A 21,669-nucleotide genomic window follows, 5' to 3' on the forward strand; every position below is an offset into this window, starting at 1 on the left:
TGGCCTCCAACTGCCTCCTCCCCCACCGGCCTGATCACCCCCAACTGCCCCCCCTGCCAGTCTGGTCGCCCCTCACTGCCCCCCCCTGCCAGTCTGGTCGCCCCGTGCAGCCTGCTGGTCAGTTGTTTGGTCGTCCCTCGCTAACCCCCCTGCCGGCCTGGTCGTCCCACACAGCCTGCTGTTCGGCTGTTACTGTGAGGGCGTCATGACCCATTTGCATATTACCCTTTTATTAGTATAGATCAGGCGTCCTCAAACTACGGCCCTCGGGCCACATGCGAGTGTTTTTGCCGTGTTTTTTTTTTTTTTTTTTTTTTACTTCAAAATAAGATATGTGCAGTGTGCATAGGAATGTGTTCATAGTTTTTTTTAAACTATAGTCCGGCCCTCCAACGGTCTGAGGGACAGTGAGCTGGCCCCCTGTTTAAAAAGTTTGAGGACCCCTGGTATAGATGCTGCTATGAAAACACCTCCTTGATTTCTTGAATTCCGAGTCCCACCTGCAGTTGCCTTGGCAGGGCCAGACCCAAAGATTCGCAGGCCTCATACGAACCGTGGGTCAGAAATTCCCACCCCTGCGTCTGTCACACCAGGTGAGCCGGGCGATGGCACCATGGGGCCTCGCACTCATAAGGTTCCTGTGCCGTCCATACGCTGTCCACTGGCCCTTTTCACACAGAATTTTAACTATTTAAAAAGGATTTAAAAGACAACATCTTCTAAAAACTCAAGCGAAAATAAGCAGTGGATTCTGTGCCTTTAAGACACAAGCTGTTCTTGCCATGCAGATGTTTTCTCTGACAGGCTTCACGCACAAAATAAGCAGGAATCCTGGGCCGTGGTGTGGAGGGAGCAGCAGCCAGGCACGCCAGCCCTGCCCCGTCCAGCTGCCAGGCCCCTGCCCTGGGAGCTTTAAAGTTCCTTCCAGAAATTTCTCCCACGATCATACTCTTTCTAAGAAGCTCTTCTTGCCAGAACTTCTTCGGGCAGAAACGTATTTCTGGGCAAACCCGGTCAGATACCTGGTCGTGGCTCTCCGGTGGGACACCTGGGTTTTCTGGAAGGGCGTCGTGAGGGCCCTGTGAGGGCCTGTTAGTGACTTTCCCCGGCTCACTTAGGGTGGGGCCTGGATGCTTCCCCTCCAGCAGGCCACACCCCACACTGCCTCCTGCCAAATGGCTTTCTGACCTTCCCCTCCCCTCTCTTCCCCTCCCCTCCCCTCTCCTCCCCTCCCCTCCCCTTCCCTCCCCTCCCCTCTCTTCTCTTCTCCTCTCCTCTCCTCTTCTTTTCCTCTTATCCTGTCTTTTCTCTTAATCAGTGGCAGCTGAAAAGGGAAGACAGGAAAAAAATAAACAAACAAAAGCCTGTAATGGCAGCACTAACCACGAAGAGCTGAGTTTAGGGATTTGGCATTTTCCCTTGATTTTCTCTGCTCCTTTCTGCCAGCTGGTCGCTCCAGGGAGCAAGCAAAACACAGCTTTTCTCTGGACGCGTCTCCCAGAAAGCTCTTTTTCCTCCTGTGGAGGGAGAAACATAAACCTTTTTGAATAAGCAGATTTGTATGCGGAAATAAGGATGCAGAATTATTTCGTAGAATCGTCGGACAACCTCGGACTCCATCACTGGTTTAAACCGTCTGGGACCCCGGGCTCGGGTCTGCAGGGCCTCCCCACGAGCCTGCAGGAGCACTGCCCCTCCCCCCGCCTCTCAAGGAGGAGCTGAAGGTGGCCAAGCCTCTGTTCAGAAAGTGATAAATCACATGGAAGGTCTTTGTCTTCCCTCTTCAGTCCGAGACCATTAAACTGCACAGGCCATTGAGCCGCCTGTGTGACCGCCGGGAGCAAAGTGCTGACGCAGGCCGTGGGAGCATTAGGACTGAGTGTGTGAGAGGCCTTCCTCCCCCAACATTCTCCACCGCAAGTCAGAAAGGAGTGTCACCCCTGAGAGCTAGGCAGGAACAGGCTGAGGGACAGAGACCTTTCTCCAAGGGGAATGCCAGGCCAGCCGGCGTGGCTCAGTGGTTGAGCATGGACCTGTGACCCAGGAGGTCACAGTTCAATTCCCGGTCAGGGCACAGGCCCAGGCTGCAGGCTCGATCCCCAGTGGGAGGCGTGCAGGAGGCAGCTGATCCATGATTCTCTCTCATCATTGATGTTTCTTCCTCTCTCCCCCTCTCCCTTCCTCTCTGAAATCAATAAAAATATTTTTTAAAGAAAAAGGGGAATGCCATGTGGAACCCTCACAAACTGGGGAGTGGCATTTCTGAGCAACACGGTGGTCTATGATGACCCCGAATTTTCAGAAGGTAGCTCCATCTAGCCTAGTCTTCCATAAAAGTTTTGGCCCGGCCAGTGTGGGTCAATGGTTGAGTGTCGACTCATGAAATAGGAGATCACGGTTAGATTCCTGTTCAGGGCACGTGCCCAGTTTGTGGGCTCGATCCCCAGTGGGAGGCGTGCTGTAGACAGCCAATCAATGATTCTCTCTCATCATTGATATTTCTATCTCTCTCTCCTCCCTTCCTCTCTGAAATCCGTAAAAGAAACAACCACAAAACACATTAAAAAAATAGTACGGCTCCAGGACCTACTTCTGCAAGCGTGTTCACCAGCGGAACAAACACCCTCTCCTGCACCGTCTTGAGAAATCTCCGCCTAAAACACCCTCACTGCTGCCATCGCCCAAACCTCCCACAACACAAGCTCAGGGGTAGTGGTCATCAACCTCCCATGAGGCCCTAGCCGGTTTGGCTCAGTGGATAGAGCGTTGGCCTTTGGACTGAAGGGTCCTGAGTTCAATTCCTAGTCAGGGCACATGCCCAGGTTGTGGAAGATGGCCGCTCAATGATTCTCTCTCATCACTGATGTTTCTGTCTCTCCCTTTCCCTTCCTCTCTGAAATCAATAAAATAAACAAAACAAAACAAAACAAAAACCTCCCATGAGCTCAGGGTTAGTGGTGCTAGAACCTTCCATGAGCTCAGGGTTAGTGGTGCTAGAACCTCCCACGAGCTCACGTTTGTGGTGAAGAAGCGTCTGTGGCCGAGCCGGAGAGGGGGAGGACCGTGTGTAGGTTGCTCTGCACTGGGTCCCTGTCCGAGGTGCATGCCAGGTTTTCTCGGGCAGCTGTCCTGCTCAGCGGCGAGGACACAGGGGCTCATGTCAGTCCGTGTGGATTTGTGGCCCTCTTAACTCTGCAGGCTGGCAGGTGGTAGCAATGGAACAATTGTGTGAAGAAGGTGAGTGAAAAAAAGCAAAAGGACAAGAAAAGTGTGCTTTTTTATGAGAACAGTGAACACCAGCCCCAAACAACCCACTCGCTGTTCTAAACACACGCAGCCATTGACCCATCTGAGCCTTAGGGACTCCTTGTGCCGGAGGGGCCGCTGGTGCCTGGCCTGGTCTGGCCTTCCTTCCTCACGGCCGCGGGCCCAGCACTGTGTGCCAGGCCCTAAATGCCCGTGTCGTCCATGGGAAGAGCCGGGCAGGGGGCAGATTTGGGAGGTCAGGGCATGGGGGGGGGGGGGGGGGCTCCCAAACACCACCACTTAGGTCCTAAGCCTTAGGATAAAGGGAGCAGGGTGAGAAGAGCCGTGAGCTTTGTTTGCTGTTAGCACCCTCCCCGAGTTCAGTCTTTAGGGCTGGCCTCTGTGTTAATGAGCATGTTCTTCACCATGAGCTAAACTACTGCGGGGAGGATGAGAACCCATTTACAGGCTTTAGTAAGAGGCTGTGAAGCACAAACCTGCCGAACCACCATCCTAGTCGAGATGTAGCCAACATTCTTGGAACTCCAGAAGCTTCCCAGGTCACCCCACCCAGCCCTAGCGCCCACCCCGTGCCCAGGGACAGGGCACCTGGCTGGGATGGCCATCACATCTTGCTTTTCTTGATGGTTTTCGCTCCTATGACTACATCCCTGGTGAGTAAGGTGAGGTTGGGCCTACTTTGACATTTTGTGGGAATTGAACCAGTTTCTACACATTCTTTCATGAGGGCCTCTGTTCCCTGGGCACCACAATGGAACGATTTACCTATATGCATCCAGAGTTCCTTCATTTTGATGCTATGAACTCCGCTCCCCATTTGGGACCGTTTCGAAAGACATGGCTATAAAGAGTGAGGAGGAGTGATCGTGCAAGGCTGGCGGAGTGGTGTGGCCAGGCCACTCAGCGCGTGTGTCTTTGCTTTTGAGATAGCGCCACACTGTTTTCTATCACAGTCGTGTCTGTGGTGAGACCAGAAGTGTATGGGAATTCCCGGCACTGCCCGTTTTTGCTAATGTTCGGTTTTGTCCGTATTCTTCAATGTAGCCAATTGGGTGGGCACGCAGTGTATCCCATGGTTTAAATTTCACTTTCCTGACTCATACCATTTTCCTATGTTTATTGGACATTTGTATGTCCTCTTCTGGGATGTGCCTGCCACATATTTTGCCATCTATTCTTTTGAGTGGTTTTTCATTGGTTTTTAGAAGTTATTTATATATGCTAACAATTAGATAGACATGAATGAAACTTAAGAGAACCAATTACAATGATCTTTTGTGGCTAGTTCACTTTGTATGGCTTTTTCTTTTGGTAAACAGAAGCTCTTTTTTTAAAATATATTTTTATTGATTTCAGAGGAAAGGAAAGGGAGAGAGAAATAGAAACATCAATGATGAGAAAGAATCATTGATTGGCTGCCTCCTGCATGCCCCCTACCAAGGATCGAGCCCACAACCCAGGCATGTGCCCTTGACCGGAATCGAACCTGTGACCCTTCAGTCTGCAGGCCAACGCTCTATCCACTGAGCCAAACCAACTAAGGCTGAACAGCAGCTCTTACTTTAAAAATAGTCAAATTTATAGAACTTTTCCATTTCAGTTAATACTGTGTAATTTACTTTAAAAATCCTGCTCTACTTCAAGATAATAAAAGTATTTTTCTGTGTTCTCTTCTTAAAGCTTTCCTTTCAGATTAGCCACTTGGGACGGATTTTTTGAGTGGGGTGAGTCCGTTTTTACTAGCGGACAGCCAGTCTTCTCACACCAGTTGTCGGAAGGTCGCCCCTACATTCCGTAGCCACGGCAGCGCCCTCTGCACCAGCAGGGCCTTTGGGTGGGGTCTGTTTATGGGCGTCCTTACAGTTCCACAGCCCTCACCGTTCCTGGTTCTACAGCTTTAGACTATGTTTCGGTGCCTGGAGAGCAAGCCCTCCCAATTTGTTCTGCTTTCTCAATAGTTTGCGTCATTTCTATCTTGGTAATTTAAAATTCCACTATCCATTTTAGAAGCAACTTCTCTGGTCCATAAAGCACTGTCGGAAGCCGGCCATTGTCCTCTAATTGAGACAATGAGAGCTGAAGCAACTCCCACCTGTCAATCTTAATGTAAATTCGTGCCGATTGGCTATTATTGGAATTGCCTGCCTAAAGGCTATGGGTGTATCCCATAATCTTAATAAGAGGGATAGCTAGGCCAGAGCACGTAGTAGTCCTCCCCCTAGAGGTGGGCTCCCGCCTGGCCCCCAATATTCCCAAATTAATATTTTTCTAGTCTCTTTCATTTGTGTTCGGCCTCCTCCAGAACCCGAACCCTGAACCTGAACCCTGAACCACGCGGGACATGAAAGGGGTTCCCGAAGGCACCTGTTGTTGGAATTCATTGAGCTTATTATGTAATCACTTATTTGAGGAAGACTTTACACCTCTTAATACTTTGGCCTTCCCATTTATGTTATGTTTCCCATTTACACATGTTTTCTTTAATGTCTCTCATAATGTCTATGATTATCCCCGGGGGGAGACTTACACGTTTTTTTAAATTTATTCCTAAGTACTGAATTGTCTTATGCTACTGTATACATTATCTTGTTAAATGTTTTTCTATGTTATAGGCATAGAGAAATACAATTAATTTTTGCGTATTAGTTATATGCCAAGCAACCTTGTTAAACTCTCATTAATTCTAATAAGAATCTGTAGGTTCTGTGGGGTGTTTGTAGGTAGAAAATCCTCCTCCTACTTGTGAGTATGACAGTTGTGTTTCTTCCTTTATAATTGCTATACTATTTTTTTATTTCTTCTTCCTTTGTCTTATGGGTTAAAATTTGTGGCACAATTTTAAATAGAGTGATGCTAGCGAATGGCTATTTTTGTTTTTCTTTCAGAGGGAAAGCTTTGAACATTTTGCCTTTAAGTATAATGTTTTCTGAAGGCTTTGTGCATTTTCGAGGAAGTTCCTCATTATTTCTGTCGCTTTACCTGAATTTTGTTTTGTTCTGTTATTAACGACTCTGGCACTTACCTGTACACACCCCTGGGCATTGCCGTCCCTGAAGAAGAGCTCGCTCTGCAGGTGCATCGTTCTCAGCATCCCTGGTGTCGTCAGCGATGAGGTTCAGGGTGAGCCTTCCTGTCTGGAGGACGGTCCACGGTGCCCTCAGCGCTGCATAAGCAGCTGCCCTTGGGCTGCCCGCGCCGCATTCTCTGCTCACGTCTGGTTCTGCGACACTGATTTAAGCTTTGCGACCTTTCAGTGTCCTGTCCGCAGCTCTTGGCCGCGGGACGCTGGCCTGCACATTTCCAACAGATGGTTTGCAGAGGCCTTCTTTTTTAAGATAAGCTTTTTTCCCCAACGTTTCTAAAGCTTATCCCAGAAAAATCTGATTTAACAGCGTCATTCTTCCTTCCTCCCTGTTATATCCCGGTCCATCACTTGTCGTCATAGGGTCTGCAAAAGGCTTACCCTTTACTAATTTTATACCACTATCAATTTGGGGAGAGTTTGTGTGTGTCTGATTAAGTGTACATGGCTCACAGAAGATGTCTCATCGCTTCCTGGTGGTGAGCGGGGACTGGCCAGGCCATCTGGACACTCCTGAGAGCCCAGGGTTGGAGGACCAAGTGTCGGGAGGGCAGTGGCTAGAGCGAGGCTGGGGCCACCTTAGCTGAGGTGACAGGTCACAGGTGGGTGATGTGCACCTGGTTGTAGGATAAAATTGAGATTTATCGAGGAGGTGGCCACAGTTAGAGGAAGACACTCTGCACTGGGGTGAGGTCTTATCTCCAAAGAAGGTCCCAGGCCTCAATCCTCTATGGTGCCTTAGCGCGATCATTGGCAGAGAGGAAGTGGCAGTTTTTGTATTTTGTGCTGTGGACAAAAGTAGGTGTGGATGCGAGTGTGGTTCACATGCGACGTCCCACACAGCAATGCGTTTGTGCTTGGCACACAGGGCCCGTGTCAGTCCCAATTTATCCTGGAGAGATTCCTCTTACAGAGACAAGATTATAGCTCCAATCTTATTTTAGCTCTCCTTAATGTCGGATCTGCATAAAAGTTTAGGCACAGACAGTGTTTAAAAACTAAATATGATGTATAACTTTCAGAGAAGAGGAAGGGAAATGGAATTTAAAAATTAATCAAATCTCACTCATGAATATAGATACAAACGTCTTAAATAATATATCAGCAAGCCAAACCTAGCAAGAGGAATTAGCTTTCTAAGAAATCTATTCTCATAAAGTCTCCTTCTTAAATAACACCCTGGCCCATAAAGTGAGCAGAAAGATGGTGTCCCATTGGGAGACATGACCTCGCTTTGGCAGAAGCACATGACCAGACTTGCGGAAGTTACTGTGGGGATCATTGTGAAGCAAGTCCCAGACGTATCACTTAATCAATACAGAGAAAAGGGATTGGATGAAGGCCAGAATGGATTCTGAGAGAACAGGTAGTAATAGTAACAGACAGGAGCATCGTCCAGACCTCTGACTCAAAGTCGTTGCTGGTATTGGACGTTAACGAACATGGACATAAGAGGAGTTTGGGAGGAAACCTGGGCATGATGAAGTCACGGCTCAGACTGTGCCCACTTTCACATCAACTTTGGAAAGCCCAGAGGTAGTGACCGTTAAATTTATCAAGGCATTTTCAGTGCAAGACATGGGCACTATTGCTCATCTAATGATCACCATCAGTTCTGTGTCTGTTAAACCGGCATTTACCCAGCAACAAACAGCTAAAATTCAACTTGGATTGAATTTGATTCAACTCAGCAAAACTCACATGGGAACTGTCCAGATCTTCTTCCTTCATCCCCACTGACACAAGGATGTTGATAAGAATAAAGCATGTTCAAGAGACTTTGTGCTTTCAATTAATTTGAAATCTGTGGCTTCTCCCCTCTTTTATTTTTATTTTTTATTTCTAATGTTTTAAGTATTTTCTAAAATATGACTTTTACCTGAAAATGGCTGGTCCATTATCCTATATAATAAAAGGGTAATATGCAAATTGACCCTAATGGTGGAACAACTGGGAACGATCAGTTGCTATGACACACACTGACCACCAGGGGACAGATGCTCAATGCAGGAGCTGCCCCCTGGTGGTCAATGTGCTCCCACAGGTGGAACTCCGGTCAGCCACAAGCCGAGCTGACCACTGCGAGCGCAGCGGTGGTGGCGGGAGCCTCTCCCACCTCCTCGGCAGCGCTAAGGATGTCCGACTGTGGGCTCCTAGGCTGCCAGAAGGATGTCTGACGGCCAGCTTAGACTTGATCCCCTGGGGAGCAGGGAGAGGGCTTAAGCTGGCAGGTGGACATCCCCCGAGAGGTTGTGGACTGTGAGAGGGTGCAGAATGGGCTGAGGGACCTCCCCGAGTGCATGAATTTTCATGCATCGGGCCTCTAGTCTATATAATAAAAACCCAGTGGTCATAATGCCGTAACGATCAAAGACCGGTCACCAGAAGGCTGCGTGCGTGACGAGACATGCGTGGGTGGGCAGGGCTGTGAGCGCACATGGGTGGGTGGGGCCACACGATTTTGCACGCTGGGCTTCTAGTATATTATATATCAACTAGCATTTCTTTCTTTGCAACCAGTAGACTGACCATGAGCTAGGGTTGATGTATCATCTGAGTCTGTAACTCTTCTAGTCTGTGATTTTTGCTGCTTCATCTTCATGGCTGTTTTTGTTGGCTCATCTGTTGTGTTTTGGTTACAAAGCAGTGAAGTTACAGGCTACCAGGAGCTGTTTTACATACACCACCGTCACTGAGCCGCTGATGAACCACACAAAGGTGTGGTGTTTACAGGTAACTGAAGTACTTGAGAGTCGTAAGTTTTTAGTTTGCTTTTGAACTTAACTACTATACAGAGAGACAAGATTTGCTAAAGTTAGCATGAATAGCACATTTATATTTACATTATACACGAGTAAGAATAATGCCGTGAATACTAACGTTAATTGAGCACTGTGTACCAGGCGTTGTTCTTATCTGTTTAGTAATTCATTTGATTCTCACAGACATGCTAGGAGGTAGGGTTGTTATCCCATTTTTCTGATAAGGAAATCGAGGCACCAAGAAATTAAGTGATTTTCCCAAAGTAACAAGTTTAGCAATTGGCTGACCTAGAACAAAGACCCAGATCTGTTGCTTTGTGGCCGAGTTGAGGCTCCTAAGTGCACCCTTATTTTGCACGGAGTGGCTTTCCTGGGATTTGTTAAGTCAAAGGCAGTTAAATTGCTAATGCAAGTAAAATTGATTTTTTAAAAGTCACATCCATGAGAGTTTAACATATTTTACTTCTATCTATTGTGTCTAAAAATAAAACCAGGATTTTTTTTTAAAATGCACTATATAAGCTCTTCTATATACACGTTTATCAGGAGTCCTGTTTTCAAAAACAGAATCGATGTCTTTGGGTACATCTTCCTTGTTGTTTTTCTTTCACAACGGCGCCTTTCATTTTGGTACCTTCCGCTCATTTCACACTTTACACGCTAGCTTACCGATTTCAAAGATACCATGGTAAGAAGAATGGCGACAGCCAGGACCGTTTTTGCCTACTTTTCCTCAGAACGTTTCGGGCTTCACAACAGTCTTAGTGATGGAAATGCACTGTCTCCGGCAAGGTTGTGTCCCCTTTCCTGAGGACCACGGGTCACTGCTTCCCATTTGCGCAGTGAAAGTACGTGTACGTCAGACATTTTGTGGATCTTTCTAGTAGTTATGGGGCCATCGCTGTAACCCCGCGGTGGGAATTGCTGAGTTTGGCATGACCGGAAGAACCTTTGATCCCCAGATGTACGAAGGTTACTTACACAGCGATCAAGGTCCATGCAATTCTAAAATGTTTCCCTGGAGTCTCAGCTTTAAGTGGGCAGCAACTCTCTTTTCATTTTTGTGTCCCCAGGACATGTCACTTGGCACCTGATAAGGAATGAATGAATGAGTGAATGAATGAATGACATCCACCACCTTATTCTTTCATTACACAATGAGAGATGAATATACCTGAGGAGTTAGAATTTATGCTAGTGTCTCATGATTTAAGCATTTGGGTACTTTGAATTAAAATCACATTTTATTATTTTCTTTCTACATATAGGAATTAGCATTTGTGTGTCTTAAAAAAAACATTTCAGTCATTTGGTATAGTTTAAAATATTCCAAATTCAAGGACATCGTTTCTTTCATAACATCATAGAAGACATTTTAAACATGTTGAGAAGATGTTAGCCCTCGATGTTAACACACATTTGAGCAGGGCAGAAATCACCTGTACGCACCAGCGAAGGAGGATTACTCTTCATTGCCAAGTTTCCTGGACATTGGGGTCAGGTACATGTCCCTCAACAGGAGCCCCTCCCCTTTTGGTTCCGTATCTGCAATAAAAGCACACGCTGAGATGTCCTTCACCCCGGCGTCTAGGCCCTGATGTTAGATGTGTGGTTCTCTAACGATCCCCAGTTTGTCTTCTCTGGTGATTTTTCAGACCCTGGTGGCCTTTCCTAACCACGCAGCTCCCACGCGGAGGGGAGCTCTCAGGGACCACACGCTGTCACTGTCGGTTTCCCAGCAACCGTTGTATAAGCCGTCAATGACCCTTGAAACAAGGGGTAACTGTGAGAGAACAATTGCTCCATTTCCCCAGGACACTGAGGTCAGAGGTCAGGCTGGCCCCCAGACCTCATCTGCCTCAGACCCCATCACTAGGCCAACAGATCTAGGCACTCATGTTTAAATAACATAGATTCAACATTAACATGGGACAAAAATGGGGCTCAGAAATGATTCTTGAGAGTTACACAGACGCATGGCTTCCAAAGGAAACTCGCAGCAACGCTGACTCAGGGGCTGAATAATGGCCAGTTCCAGATGGGACTCAGCAACGGCGGGAGTTTAGCGCCCACAGGTAGCAAAAGATCTTTGTGATGATTCCAGGTGAAGGTTTATCTTGTACTTTGTGAGCTCTTGGTAATGGAGAAACACTAAACATTCCTTTTTTTAGGGCTGGGTATCTTATCTTTTTTAAAAGACATTTACAAAATGGATAGATACAGACTTTTGCTCCAAGATAAAGGATTTGAGGGTTATATCCATTTAGGTATAATTACAGAAAGCAGTGTGTGGATGGGGCTGCTCTTTGGGGAATAAAAATGTCCACCCTGTATTAGCTGGTATATTAGAATTATGGTTTTTGTGTGATTATCCTATTATAGTTATGATTGCAAAGAGTCCTCATCTTTTAGAATACATACAGAACTATTTGTGGGTGAAACTATATCATGAGATGTGCTTCAAAATAATCGGAGGAGTGGGGATGGGAGGGAGGGGGCTGGGTTGCCGATGAAGCCAGACTCCCTGTGAGTTGATAACTGTAAAGCTGGGTGGTGGGTAGCTTCTATGTTTGGAATATTCCAGAGTTTATAAGTGGGGGAGATTGCCACCCCAGATCCAAGCAAGGGTCTGTTCATCTTGATCTTTTGCTGACAGTGGAGGAACTTCATGATCGAAGTCCCCAAATTGAGAAATACGCCGTCAGGAGTCTGTGTCTGTAGGTTACTCACTCATGAGTTTAGCTAAACGCCAGCTTTTGGAAGCAGTGAACTCCTGACGTGTGTGATTGGTTGTGTAAACTAAAAAAAATGTTTACATTTTACACCTGTGTCCCAAATTCACCTGTTAAAACTGTGGCTGGCAATCGGCCCAACATTCTGGTTTTACAGAATTTCTTGAAAAAGTCCATTCACTCAGCGCAATTGCATGATTCTGTGGATGTGCATCACAGTCCCGCTTCGGTCCCAGCTTTCCGTTGTGAAGCATCTAAAAGCATCAGGATTTCTTTCCCGCAGATGAGCCTTCATCTCTCTGAGGCTTTCCACTGCTTTTCTCTGACAGTCTTACCGTCACTTTCTCTCTGCGGAGTGGGAGCCAGACAAGCACAGGTCCCCGAGTTCTCAGACACTTCCGGGGGTTGGTTAAAATGGGAATAGAACGGCTCCAGGGGACGGAATCACCCTGTTCCATTTCCCATTGCCTTCCCTCAAGCTTTGCACTGCCACTTTAGCCTTCGTGGGGAGTAATAGCGTGCCACCTCCCGTCTATGGAATGTCCCCTGCTCCTTCTCTGACATATAGTTCCCGGTCCTTTATCACCTGTGGCATACAATGTTCATTAGTGCCCCTGGCGTTTCATCTGATCCTGGTTGGCTTGGAAACCTCTTCCTACTCATAAGGCCCATCCATCTCCTGCGGCTTGTCCCATCCACTCTTGTGCTCACACCGAGGAAGCGGCCAGGCTCTCTGCGCACTCAGAGGTCCCTGGGCATCCTTCCTTACCCCATCACAGCATCCAAATGATCCCATCATAGCACATTCACTTCCCTGTGCATTCTTTTAGGAAATCACACAGCAGAGGGAGCATGCTCAGTTGACTCAATCTCTTGTTCCTTATTTTTTTCTAGTAAATTAACTGTAATGGCATTTTCCTTCCATGCCATGGAGTCACTTTTAAAACTGACTTTTGCTTTGGATGCATTTAAACATTCTGAGAGAATTAGCTCACTAGTCCACCTGATTATTTAGGTGAATTGTTATGTGCATTCCGCAGGCCAGCACAGCACACAGCTCAGTAAACTAAGTCCAGGGACTTCTCCCAGACTGCACTGCACATCTATTACCCCGTGGACTATAGAAAGCCCTCTTGAAGGATTCTTGGGAATTCCCCATTCAAATACTCCTTAAGCTAACTTTTACTTTTTGTGAAATCACAGATGCATGTCCTCAGTCCCTGCAATCCCAGTGCACAGCCCCGTGGAGGAGGCAGGCATATGAGGATCATTATACACAGGCGTCCAAAATTGTTTTAAGAACAAAATTATCCCCATTTTTATAATAAACTAGAGGCCCAGTGCATGAAATTCGTGCACTGGAGGGGGGGGTGACCCTCAGCCCAGCCTGCAACCTCTCCAATCTGGGACCCCTCGGGGGATGTCTGACTGCTGGTTTAGGCCCCATCCCACATCCTTCTCATAATCTGGGACTGCTGGCTCCCAACTGCTCGCCTGCCTGCCTGCCTGATTGCCCCTAACCACTTCTGCCTGCCAGCCTGATCACCCCCTAACCACTCCCCTGCCAGCCTGATCAACACCTAACTGCTCCCCTGCTGGCCTGATTGCCCTCAACTGCCCTCCCCTGCAGGCTCGGTCCCCCCCCATCTGCCCTCCCTTGCCAGTCTGGTTGCCCCCAACTGCCCTCCCCTGCAGGCCTGGTCGCCCCTAACTGCCCTCCCCTGCAGGCCTGGTCACCCCCAACTGCCCTCCTCTACAGGCCTGATCGCCCACAACTGCCCTCCTCTGCCGGCCATCTTGTGGTGGCCATCTTGTGACCACATGGGGGCAACCATCTTGTGTGAGGTTGTGATGGTCAATTTGCATATTACCTATTTATTATATAGGATCCTCCTTTATATAGTTTACTATAACAAAATAAAAGTGAAAATCCAAAAAGTCAAGTTTAAAATGGAAATGTATTTTACCAACAAAAATTACTTACTGTGACTGTGTGGCTTGTGGAGATCTTCAAACTCGCTGATGGACTCCATGGGGGGATAAGGAGCGGTAGGCATGACAACGGGCACATGTGCATGTGCTGGACTGAGCAGGCAGGCCATGTGCTGACCACCCTTCAGCCTTGCCTAACTTCCCCTGGGATCCTGTGCCCCATGCAGACAGCCTGGGCTGAGCCGCTTCCATTGGGAAGTTTGGCCTCCTTTGTGGTAACATCACATGCCTAAAGCTCGTATGCCACCTCGCCCTTTGTGTGTGAGCCATAGGATCTGAAAACTAAAGAATGGTACAGCCCGAAAGAGGGATCTTTTCCTGGGCTCCTCCTTTTATTTATTATTTATTGTTATTTATTTCTTTACTTTAAACTTTGACTTCTTTATTGAGAGAAGGAATGATTACAGACATGCACCACATAAAGTTTTGTCAATGATGGGCTGCTTATAGTACAATGCTTGTCCCTTCCTATCTAATAAAGACAGAATATGCAAATTGACCATCACTTCACAACTAAGATGGCAGCACCCACAGCCAATAAGGAGGGACTATGCAAATTGATGTGACAAAGATTGTGGTGGCCAAGCCGGAGTGAAGGCAGTAGGTGGCAGCCAGAGCAAAGGCCCAGATCCCGGGTGCCAGCAGCCAGAGGATGGAAGGCCTATTCTTGCATGAATCTTCATGCATTGGGCCTCTAGTAAGGTTATAATGGAGCTGAAAAATTCCCATTGCTTAATGAGGTCTAGCCATAGGCATGTTATCATATGGATGGACCACAATTTCCGGGTTCCTGATTTTAGAGGAAAGGAAACTGAGCTGTGGCCCCTCCTGGACCACAGAGTTTGGAGGATTAGAACTGAATTCAAAGTCATTTGGAACTTATTCCAGATAAGGAAGAGATATCCTTGGTATTCATCAGGGATAACTTGGAAATAAATCATTTGGAACTTAATTCCAGATAAGGAAGAGATATCCTTGTTATCATTGGGGATAACTTGGAGGTAAATATTGGCAATCTACTATGGCAGGAAGTGCATGGGAAATAATTTTACTCACACAATGTTTGTTTCTCCTGCTTGTTCTCTGAAGACAATACCCCGTGATGTTTTTTCCCATATATGCCCACAGAAGGTAGAGTCTAAAAAACAGTGATCAACAAAATAAAGACGGGTCACAGGACCCGTGGCCGTTTTTCATCAGGGCAGGTCTCGGCTGTGAGTGCCGTGTAACAGGATCACCAGCTCAGTTAATCCTTGCAGCCCCGTCATGCTCCACTCAGCCGTGGACAGGGTCAAGTTCCCGTGCCAGCCAAGCATGCCAGGCACATGTGTGGTTTTCCCCTCCCCTCTCCCCAGCTGCTCTCCCCTCTGCCTTTTAGGGTGGGAAATCTCAGCTGCACTTAAACTGCCTGCTGACGTCTTTTGGTCTAGAAGTGACCTCCAGAAAAAACACAATTGTGAGCTGTGCCCATATATATATATATATAAGCGACTGTGATCTTGTAGAGCAGCCAATTCTAAACTTAGACCCTCACCAGGTGAAGCGGGAGCCAGCGGCCAGCTGACCCAGATCACAGACACTTTATTCCCCAGGAGGAAGGAGAAAGGAACTGTGTGCTGAGGGCCTCTGAGCTTTCTGGCTGCGAAGTGCTATCTGGAGCCGTAGCCACGGGCCACTTCACCCCCGACTGATGTGTACATCATTCATGTTAGAAAGACAGAGCTCTCGTTTCTGCTCAGTTTCCGAGCAGGAAAGGCACATGGACGCGTTTTTGCTTGCTGTATCGCAGAAATAGTTAAATACTTCCGGCTGCAGCTTTAAAAATAGAAAATGGTCCTGCATGCCTGGCCCTTCCCCCACCCCGCACCTCCCAGCCGTTCTGCACGGGGTTCAATGTCAGGCCCTTCTCCAGTGACACGCAGGGCCTGTGACGGGCCCGGGGAAGGAAAAGGGAGCCAGCATCCGCCGCGGGGATTGCTCGCGGCTGGGGCACCTGCTCCTATGCCGCCCGGTTGTGGCGGGCACGCGCCCGGCACGCGATGCCCGGGGATGCTGCTGGGGGAAGGGGCCGCCTTCAGCAGGCCCCCCCGAAAAGAAGGCTGGAGAGGGGAGAAGAAGGTGCCTCCAAACGACACGCTAGCTGGGGCCTCCTGACCAGTCAAGGTTAGTGGCAGCCACGGCAGGTCTGCTGGCTCCTGAAATGAACTCTGTGGAGGTCTTTTTGCAAAACTAACTTCCCCCGGGGCCGCATTCCGGGGGCAGATGCTGAGACACCTGGTGCAGCACTCAGCAGGCACATGCGGGGCCCCTGCTAGTGTGGGAGACGCACCTGCACGTGCATTTGCGTGTCAAACTTGCGGCCCCTGGGCTGTGCGCCTTTCCGGTTCAGCAGGTGTGGAGACAAGGAAAGGTGCTGTTAAGCAGGAAAAGACTCTTTACAAGCAAATAAGTATGGAAATTTTGAATCATTGAAATTGGATCGGAGACCGGCTGGCCTGGCTCAGTGGTTGAGCATCGACCTATGAATCAGGAGGTCAGGGCACATGCCGAGGTTGCGGCTCGATCCCCAGCGGGGAGCGTGAGGGAGGCAGCCGATCCATGATTCTCTCTCATCATTGATGTTTCTATCTCTCTCTCCTTTCCTCTCTGAAATCAATAGAAATATTTATTTTTTTAAATAAATAATAAATTGGACCAGAACATACTAGGGTGATGTGGGCAAGGACACGAGTAGAACTTTTTAAAGTGCTCTGACATAAACTTACTAGTTTTCACAGTAGAAAAGCATGAACGGTATCAAGGAGAATGGGCGCAGTACCAAACAGGAGCGAGGTGAGGAAACTGGTGTTGGAAAGGCCAACCTAAGTATTTATTTCAGTAGAACGCCAGTGTGGTCAATGGTAGACTTAAAGGTTGGAAATGAAGATTCAGAGGTGAAAATGACACCCTACTTCCCCCCAAATTGTAATGGTTGGAGTCTGAAAACTATATATAAATTATTATAAAACTAGAGGCCCAGTGCACAAAATTCCTGCACTGTGTGGGGTGGGGTCCCTCAGCCCGCCTGTGCCCTCTCGCAGTCCAGGACCCCTCGGGGGATGTCCGCCTGCCGGCAGTCAGACATCCCCTCTTGCAGTCCAGGGCTCTGGCAGTCTGGAACCCCTTGCTCCTTACCACCCACCTGCAGCGGAGGCAGGAGAGGCTCCCGCCACTGCTGCTGCGCTTGCCAGCCCTGAGCCCGGCTTCCGGCTGAGCAGCACTCCCCCTGTGGGAGCGCATTGACCACCAGGAGGCAGTTCCTGCATTAAGCATCTGCCCCCTGATGGTCAGTGTGCGTCATAGCAACCGGTCGTTCAGCCGGTTGTTCCGCCGTTCGGTCAATTTGCATATTAGGGTTTTATTGTATAGGATTTTAAAATATACAAGCATGTTTTTAAATAGAATAAATACTATTTCTTTAAAAGACCAAGGAAGCAACTTGATTCTTTTTCCTCACCCCAAATTACATGTCCTTTTAATTACTTTTATTAAAAAAAAATGTTTTCATTGATTTTAGAGAGAGAAGAAGGGAGGGAGAAAGAGAAACCCATCTGAGAGAAACATCAATCAATTGCCTCTCATATGCACCCTGACTGGGGACCAGGCCCACAACTTGCACATGTGCCCTGTCTGGGAATCGAACCAGTGACCTTTTGGTGCACTAGGATATGCTGAGCCACACCAGCCAGGGCCTTTTAGTTACTTTTTAGTGATGCATTTATCAGTAAAGATTAAGAAAAAATTAGCTTAGATAAAAGGTGGTTAACTACAGAGAAGACAATTTAACAATTCAGCATGTGTTTATTGAGTACTTACTGTGTCCTGGGCACTGTGCTAGGTTCTGGAAAACAGTAATGAATAGTCTCAAGGTCCTTGAGCCCGGAAGGAAGATGGGCAATCAGTTAGTGTAGAATAAAGAGCTTCCTGTCCTTCCTGAAATGAAGAGTCAATCACCTAAATATGCACATGACCACAGGTCTGAGCAATGTCACAGAGTTGGGTGAGGTGATAAAAAAATTAAAATAGCAGTACATTAACTCACCTAGAGGAGTCTCACATATCTTCAAGGAAGATAGATTCCAGAGGAAGTTGAAAATAAACTATAACATTATGTTAAAAATCTAATTTTGTGTAAAGAAAATACAGTTTTACACGATCTTCTTTGATATGGTTTAAATATAGTGAAATTATTGTAAAAATGTCTCATGCTTTGATTTAAAATTTAAAAAAGGAAAACTTAGCAAACTTGCTTTAGCTTTTGTTTTAAATTTTCCCAGCAATTTTAGTGAGAATGTAAATGGTAATGGTAAACCTATAGAAAGAAATATCTTATATAATAAAAGCCTAATATGCTAAGTGTCTGGTCATCTGATCATCCATTCAACCAATCAAAGCATAATATGCTAATGATATACTACGGCCACTCAACCACTCTCTATGATGTGCACTGACCACCACAGGGCAGACAGTTGACCAGTTAACCAGTCAACCAGTCACTATGATGTGCACTGACCACCACAGGGCAGACATTCCCACTGGTAGGTTAGCTTGCTGCTGGGATCTGGCTGATCAGGACTGAGCGACATGGGCTGGACATGCACTGGAGCCCTCCCGTGGTTCCTCCCCAGCTGGCCAACCTCCCGCATCCTTCCCTGGTCCCAGTCATGCACCAGTGGGGTCACTTGGCCTGGCCTGTGCCCTCTCGCAATCCAGGACCCCTCGGGGAATGTCAGAGAGCCAGTTTTGGCCCAATCCCACAGGCCAAGCCGAGGGACCCCACTGGTACACGAATTCATGCACCGGGCCTCTAGTATATTATATAGTAGCATTTAAAATGTTGTAGAGTTGTATTTTGTGACATGAAACAATGACCCTATGATATCCACCACTGGAAACAAATAGGTGAAAAGCAATCTGGACAGTTGTTGCATCTTGCTGAAGATGACAGGGAGGTTCAGGGAGGACTTCACAGAAGGTGGTATTTCAGTGAAGACCAGGAGTCAGGGAGGAAGCGTGTGTGTGTGTGTGTGTGTGTGTGTGTGTGTGTGTGCGCGTCGGAGTGAACAGAAGGGCATGTGGTGTGTTTGAGGAACAGCAGGGAGGCAGGTGCAACTGAGCCTGGGAGATGGAGGGAGGGAGAGGTAGAACCTGGATCCAGGAGAGACCCCTGCTGGGCATGACAGGGACTGTGGATTTCACTCTGGGTGAGTAGACAGGCCACTGGATTCTTTCTGGCTCCTGCGCTCAGGACAGACTGATGGAAGGACATGGGTGCAGACACACAGACAGCCAGGAGGCCTTTGCAGTAGGTCGGGGGCCGGGGCGGGGAGGTGGTTATGGTGGCTTGAGTGAGGGTAGCAGCAGTGGACATCATGAGATGATAATCAAAGTCAGGGTCATGTGTGGATGGCAGAGGCAGAAGGATTCACTGGGGTATGAGAAGCGGGGAAATTAGCGTTTGATTACACAAGGATTGGGCCTCGAAGCCCCTGGAGGAGTTGGGGTGCCCTGTGCCGAAAGGAGGGAGTTTTAGGAGAGTCACAGCAAGGGTTCAGCATTGGACACGTGAAGTTGACTTTCCTGTTTGTGTGTGGAAACACAAGTTTAGAGCTGGAAACACAAGTCTGGAATTCAGCAGAGAGAGCTGGGCTGGAGATATAACTTGGGCTGATCAACAAGTGGATATTTATATCGATGAGACTAGAGGGATGCGCCGGAGGGTGGGTGTAGAGAGATGCAAGGACTGGGCTCGGGAGGATGTGGACTCATGAAAAATAAAGGACTAACAGGAGTTCCTAGGCCAATACTAGCTGCCTCCTTGCAAGGAAGCACATGGCATCATCAATATCTATGACAATTCTTTGAAAATGACTGTGCTTGAATTTAAGACTATATTCTTCGTGCCAGATTGACAGAGGGTCCGGTCATACCGTATAAAGCCAGAGAAGCAGAAAGGAGTAGCTGGTGTAGAGAGAAGGGTGATGCGTTTGCTTTCAGAAATGGATTGAGCCCTGGCCGGTTTGGCTCAGTGGATAGAGCGTCAGCCTGCGGACTGAAGGGTCCCAGGTTCGATTCCGGTCAAGGGCATGTACCTTGGTTGTGGGCACGTCCCCAGTGGAGTGTGTGCAGGAGGCAGCTGATCGATGTTTCTCTCTCACTGATGTTTCTGACTCTCTATCCCTCTCTCTTCCTCTCTATAAAATATCAATAAAATATATTTTTAAAAAAAGAAAGAAATGGATTGAGATGCCAGCACAATATCCAGGTGAATGTCAGTTTTAAAATGCGGCACTAAAACCAGTGAGAGAGGCCAGGTGAGAGCTGTGGATTAGAGCAGCGGTCACCAACCGGTGGTCCGCAGACCACTGGTGGTCCGTGAGGTCCACATAGAGAGTTTTCCATGTGTATGTGATAATTGTCCCTGACTTTTGGGCATTTCCTATTGATTTAGATCTCCTACAGATGCATAGTCAAGAGGTATGATGAGCTAAGGCTTCATAATCTTAAATAAGTCAAGCTCATCTATCTTCTGTTTAGAAGATGGAGACAAAAACTCATGTGCAGATTTATGGAAGTCGCTGTTTCAAATGGAAGGTGGATTGCATTGTCATCCATTATGTGTTTGGTGGGAGGCAAAGTACTTCAGATTCACTACAACCCTATGCTGTAGGTAGACATTCTTTCTCTTTAACGTGGAGAAGACAGGCTCAAAAGGTTAAATAGCTACCAAAGGTCACATACCTCATCTCTGTGGGGAACTGGAACTCAGGTCTGTTTGATGATGGCCAGCGAGCTGTGTCCATGGCACCAATGACCAGTAATGAGTCTGAAAAGTTGCGGTGGCCAGATGCAGCAAGGGCCAAATATGGCGGGGATCTCCCTTTTCTGCGTCCAGCATGGAAAGAGAGATGAACGAACCGGTTCTAAGTGGAGGCGGCCAGGGATTGAGAAATGAAAGAAAGAAAGAAAGAAAGAAAGAAAGAAAGAAAGAAAGAAAGAAAGAAAGAAAGAAAGAAAGAAAGAAAGAAAGAAAGAAAGAAAGAAAGAAAGACTCAGAAATAGAAGCAAGCTGGGAGCCAGGTGGGACGCCATTCTCTCTGATGGAGAGGCAGCAAGGACTCAGCCCATGCAGCACGTTTATTTTATACCCCCAATACCAAGAAGTAACACCAAAACTTAGGATCAAAGGAGCTTATTTGCATTCTTCAGTAGGCCCCAGCATTCCTAGCGCTTGACTGGGTTTACATATCTAGACCCGCCCCTGCCGACACCTGGGCTGATATGAAGGCCAAGCTGATAACATGTCCAGCCTCATTGGGGAAGCATGTTCCCAGGGTGTGGCTCTGCCTATTGCCCTGAGTTCAGCTGACAACAATTTAAAGAAATGCCCATGTGCCTTCCCAGGCACTGTCTACAAAAAGCGTCTGAAAACTTGCCCTCTTAATTTTGGGAAACCACTATTGGTTGAAAATGTTGTCTTGTTTCTTGAAATAAGCCATGTAGTTCTTTCACTTACCTGTGTAGTTCTTTCACTTACCTGTGTTTTTTTTTCCTTAGGCCCACACACTATCTTCTTATGAAATATTAGAGGGTTCTAGACCATGAACAAAAAATCGGTTAGGGTAACCTGCATGCTCATGTAATTCAGTATATACACCTGAAGTTCCCAGGGCCCAGAAAAATCTGGTGGTTTCAGATACTGACTAGCTTTATTCGGGGAATTTTCAGAGAGGTGATGAGAATGGAGAGACAGGGTCAGTCTCAATCTTTGAGGGGAGTGGTTTTGGCAACACAT

General features: G+C 47.5%; 1 protein-coding gene across 3 annotated transcripts in view; it reads left to right on the plus strand.

The window, feature by feature from the left end:
• The window catches only part of ASB5 (ankyrin repeat and SOCS box containing 5), a 47,312-nt gene that overhangs the window by 11,230 nt on the left and 14,413 nt on the right, over positions 1–21,669 (plus strand). Inside the window, exon 1 of one of the 3 annotated variants that reach the window (XM_028161093.2) lies at positions 10,967–11,215. The exons of 1 other annotated variant lie outside the window; for it this stretch is intronic. In XM_028161093.2, coding sequence (XP_028016894.2) covers positions 11,206–11,215 — 10 coding nt within the window. In that variant the 5' untranslated portion in view covers positions 10,967–11,205. Of the gene's footprint in view, positions 1–10,966; positions 11,216–21,669 lie in introns of those variants that run through there. One more of the 3 variants, XM_028161092.2, reaches the window with a different exon arrangement.

This window comes from Eptesicus fuscus, chromosome 8, assembly GCF_027574615.1.
Source record: "Eptesicus fuscus isolate TK198812 chromosome 8, DD_ASM_mEF_20220401, whole genome shotgun sequence".
In the NCBI taxonomy this organism is placed as follows: Eukaryota; Metazoa; Chordata; class Mammalia; order Chiroptera; family Vespertilionidae; genus Eptesicus; species Eptesicus fuscus.